The sequence below is a fragment of the Cariama cristata genome, unplaced genomic scaffold, assembly GCF_000690535.1.
Source record: "Cariama cristata isolate BGI_N322 unplaced genomic scaffold, ASM69053v1 scaffold5347, whole genome shotgun sequence".
Lineage (NCBI taxonomy): Eukaryota > Metazoa > Chordata > Aves > Cariamiformes > Cariamidae > Cariama > Cariama cristata.
The window spans coordinates 1-5,269 of record NW_009625963.1 but is presented as its reverse complement, the minus strand read 5'-3'; the positions used below and the strand labels follow the sequence as shown (position 1 = coordinate 5,269).

At 38.1% G+C, this 5,269-nt stretch overlaps 1 protein-coding gene across 1 annotated transcript in view; it reads right to left on the bottom strand.

The window, feature by feature from the left end:
* The window catches only part of LOC104164475 (attractin-like protein 1), a gene marked incomplete at its 3' end in the record, with an annotated part of 45,676 nt that extends 40,422 nt beyond the window's left edge, over positions 1–5,254 (bottom strand). The window contains exon 1 of the mRNA XM_009703814.1: positions 4,980–5,254. Within this exon, the coding sequence (XP_009702116.1) occupies positions 4,980–5,254 (275 nt within the window). The remainder of the gene's footprint in view (positions 1–4,979) is intronic.
* Between the last annotated feature and the right edge of the window lie 15 nt (positions 5,255–5,269).

Sequence of the window (5,269 nt, the reverse complement as noted above, 5' to 3'; positions counted from 1 at the left end):
AATATTAATGCCTACATAAGAAGCAGAAAGATGTAATCAAAGAGAAGTGTGAAAAATAAAGTCACCCCTTTTCACAACAGCATGAACTTCAACTGGCTTGCAGCTAAAACTAACTTTTTTCTATAGATGACTTCTTATACAACCTTATTGTTCATTTACAATCTGCAATTTAAGAACACTTTCCTTGCGTGAGTCAGTCTGCAGACAGCAGAATTCAGATTTTTAGATAGAAATAAGGATTTTGCCTGGAAACATAAAGTTTGATACCCTTTTAATATTTCAGTTGTGAAGGTTCTTGTACTTGGAAATTACTTTGTTCTTGAAGAACGCAGAATCTTTTATAGGACTTCTAGAAATTAAGGAGAACATGCAGGAGGTAATTTAGAATTGCAATAGGAACATCTGGAGACAAGGTTTAATAATCAAAAAGATCAATTTTCTTTTACTCTTTCCATAACGAGATATCTAGGACAAGGCAAAGCAGATTAACTGAAGCGTAGGTACTCAAACGTGCTCACGTATCCTGTACGGTCTGCTTCATTACATAGGCGAATTGGGACTCACAAGTTATCAAATTAAAATAACCATTTGAAGACCCAATGTACTTTTTTAAAGACAGCATTTTAGAGGACCGGATATTTCCAGTCATTCAGGTACTCAAAACCTTAAGAGGAAGAGTAGTTTCATGCACAACTTTTTCTCTAATGCTCTTCAACACATTAGTGGGCAAACTAGAGCTAGTGAAAGGGGTAACTTTTTGCTCCAACCAGAAGTAAAATTTTTTTTCTTCTAAGAATTCATTCTGTAGTAGCAAAACTAATGAAATCTGTTTTCCTGTAGTGCTGTATCTCAGGATTGATTGACTTTGACATCTAAATACGTAGAAGCTGTGACTGCAGCTTTTTCTGCAGTTGGGCCATCCATAGTGTTTGTCTTCCTGAATTCCCTGGAGTGTCATAACACACCTGATTTGGGCAGCCTTTCCTTCTCCCTTCTGCCCAAACTCATACTATCACAAAAACTCCAACTGACCAACAAATTTAAAGGTATAGGATAGGGGAAGAAAGAGTGGCAGATGTAGCATTAAAAGCTTCATTTCTTTACTAAATCGATCAATCAGAATTAAACTGAACACTGTGCTGCTATGCTTGTGGTTTTGTTTACATCTTGGGAACTGTGCTGTTTGAAGCTCCCTGCTATAAAACCAGAACCTGCTCACCCTTTCTTATCTTTCACCTGTCTCCTGTGGGCAAGCAGAAATAACTCCTTTCCTCTGTCTTTTTATAACTAAATTTCCCTTTTTTATTTTGGTTCAAAACAAAGGGGTTTTGCATTCTGTCAGAGCAGAAGGGAAGGGGGGGAAAAAAAAAAAAAATGTTTAAGAGAGAAGGAAATAAGTCAGAATTGCATTCAGATATCCATCCTGAACAGAGATTAAAATAAGTTACTGCCAGGCAGAGACGAGGCCTAGATCATTCTGAAAAGTGACTGACATGGATGTGAATACAATGCAGTAAGAACACCACCACTTACCACTTTCATTTATATAATGAGTTACCACATGCTTCACAATACAAGGAGTAAATACAAAAGTTGATAAATAAGAGTAATAAAATAGTGCTAGAGAATCTGTTCGTCCATTTTTCTCCCATCCACCCTTTCATCCAGTCCAGAGCAACATTTGCAAAGTAGTCTACTTATTCAGTAGTTCTCCTACAGGGAAAAGGCAAGGTTACCATAGTATTGACAATTAATTTTGACACCTGCTTACTAAGATTGATCAATTATTTTTGATGTCTCTCTGCTATGTTGTTATTTCTCAGTCTAGAAAAGAAATAAAACAAAGCCAAAAATACTACACATCTCACCAAAGAATTAGTGGTCCCAGGTTACCCCTAGGTAGAATATTTCTTTACATTAATGTTCCTGATGCTTGCAAATGCAAGTCACTCACTCCCAGAAGAACAAAAATAACCATACTTCACTTACATGAAGAAAGAAAAAAAAAATCTTTTATTTTCAAGTGTCACTCACTCCCAGAAGAACAAAAATAACCGTACTTCACTTACATGAAGAAAAAAAAAAATCTTTTATTTTCAAGTATTTAAAGTCTACCCTTAAAAATCTGTTTCCTCAAATAAATATTCTAGTGACAGAAAACAAGTTTTACACATGTCCAATTTAGGTCATTAAAAGTTCAATTTTAATCTCTCAACAGAGACGCACTCAGGCACTTCAAACTGCTGAAACTTTGAAACAACATAAATGCTTAGAATAATATACAAAGTCCTATTAACATTTGTATAGATTGTATCTACAACTCATAAATTATTTGTTAATGCAGTTATAATAGCAACATTTGTATAGATTGTATCTACAACTCAAATTATTTGTTAATGCAGTTATAATAGTCAAACATACTTTTCAATCTTTATGTCATTCTGAAACATTCTTCATAATAATTCTTAATGACTGACGCAACTGCTGCAAAAGTGAGACACATCCAACATAACGTGTCAAGTGAAAGGACCACTGCTGCAAAAGTCCAGCTGCGGCTACTTGGCTACAAAGCAGATACTCACACTTCACAGAAAAATGGAAACAATATGCAAATGTTTCACAACAACATGTCAAACCATCAATTGTCACAGAAGTCAGAAGGGTCTTCAATCACCCAACCACAAGGCCAACTAATATTCCATTTCCAACTCTTCAGTTGGAAATACATAGCCTTGACTCATCACCCATTCAACACCCATCTGAATTTTCAGGATTCAAAATACGACGACTCCAAGTTGCTGTTTGCATTGTAAGACACGCTAACATTTTTCACGCCATCCCCAACTCGCAGGACTTGAAAAGCTTTAAGTCTTAGAATGCTTATTTTCATTGCAGAGTGTATTTTGCTTTTAAGATTAAAGATGAGCTATCAAAGATACCACAATGAAAGCGTCCTCAGTAAAAATTAGGTCTCCAACATAATAGAAACAGCTTATTTCCATGATAAAAATCACAACACAAGCATCACTGTCATTTCTAAAGCTAGGCATGAAAGAATATAGAGGAGTTAATGACAAATCTATTCCGATTTCACCAAAGCTCCTAACAGCACATCGATTAACCATTGTGTTAGCTTATCTCAGAAGAGATGTCCTTTCAACATTCAGGCAGAACTTCCTCTAGGTGGGGATGGATTATTAACTTTCCACCAGAAGTGAAAATGCAACCACTGCGCCTCCTCACTCGACAAATACAATCAATGTAGACAAACATAAATGTTTTAACAGATCATCAAGGAAACACCTGTAAGGACTGGACAAAGGCTCCAGTAACCATTCAGAGAATATACTAATTCTCAACAAGCTTTGAAATTTAAGAAATGAAAATTTGCTTCAGCCCATGCACTACTAGGGTTTGTTGTGAGTGGCATCAAGACAAAGGATACAAGTAATCTCTTTAAAGCAAGGAAATAATAGTCTCCTGCAGATCCTCACACACAAAGAAGATTCACCTGGGCCTCCTCTCCTCACTCTCAATCCCTACGCAATTAGCCTATTGTTCCACAGTACAGAGCAGGACAAACCCCCAAATCCTCAATACACACAGGCAACAAATGACCAACTTTAAAATCTTATTACCAAGTTCATATGCAAAAAAGATGTATTATATTTGCCTTATATTACCTCTATAACTCAGTTATAATCATTACGATTATACATGGAATAATCCACCATATATTATCAGTGAATTGTTTCTTTCTCTGCAGCATGTAGATTACTTCAGCCAACATGTCTGACTCCAGCTACTCCTTAACTTCTGAAGCTAACAAGTTACTGGATTTACTTTTTGTTTATTTAGGAATGAGTGACCTTGGATTAAATGTTTAAGAGAGGTATAAACTAATTAGCTTAATTTTAGTATTCCAGAGAGAAAACTGAACAATCTAAAATAGATAATCATAGATACTTTTAATAGGTTAAAAGTACTTTTCCAAAGACAGAATTTGAATTCTCTAAGACATAGCCTCATCAATGTATTGTTATTAGCTAGATATTAGAACACTTTCCAGCTATATATGTCAACATACTTAATAAACAGAGCTCCTGCTTTTAAGGGGTGTTTTACAAGGGAATGAAATGAGATGTCCTGTCCAAGGTTATATAGAGAAATAACAGCAAACAGTATTCTTCACAGTCAGTCTTTGTACTGATACCAAAGGGGGCGGGGGGGAAAGTGACAGCCCTATAAATAAAGTCTTCTTTTCCACTACATATAGAAAAGCAAGTGTCAGGGTGCGCTTCCTTCTCACTGATCAATGACTTGGTATCACATGAACTCTTAAGAATGAGAAGGTAGTTCTAACTTCGCTGACCATTCACTCCTTTGCAAAAATAATGTTACTGTTTTACATTTACCACGCTCTCCTCTCCTGCAAACCTTGCCATGAGTGATGTATGTTTCACATACTTATATTAACTTATTAACATAAGTTATGTTATGCTGAATGTGCCTGACTAATGCCCACTTAGCTAAAACACCTGAAAGAAAGGGAGGAAGACTGGAATGAGCAAAACACTTTCACTCTTCAGAAGGAAAAAGTCATTCAAATCCACTAGTAATTTTTGCTTCCTGGGCAGCCCCATGAAGCGCACATGTCATTTCCATGACACTTCCAGAAGGGACAGCAGCAACACAGCTTTAGGCCGATTTCTCCTTGTCTCTCAGTTCCCATCAAGTGGAGCTGCCTATTTCCAGCAGTAAGTTAGCAGGTACAATTTTCCACCAGAGGACTGCGCCCTGTGTTCTTAGAGGGAGGGACCATGAGGTAGAGGAACCTATTTCATCCTTAACTTCTGTCACATACTTCCACCACACATGAACAAAATCATAGCAGGCACAAGCGAAAAAACAGGCAAGTGAAAATGGCAGGGAAAGGGTGTAGAGAAGAGAAAAAGGGAATTATAAAAGCAGAGACTTACTTGAACCTGCCCTGGCAATGTTGGCACTGGTCTCCCACCCAGCCCTGGTCGCAGACGCAGGTGGAGTTGACACAATGACCCGAGAAGCAGGAGATTTTGTCGCAGGACTTGGACTGGGACACCTGGGCATACAGTGCCAGGTACAAGAAGCCGTAGAAGAGGAGCCAGCTGTTCACATCCAGGAGCGAGGAGAAGCAGGAGGAGGGGAAAGGTCTCCAGACGCCCAGGGGCGCGGGGGCAGCTCCCGCTCTCCCCGCGGCGCTGCCCAGGTCCATCTTCGCCGCGGGGGC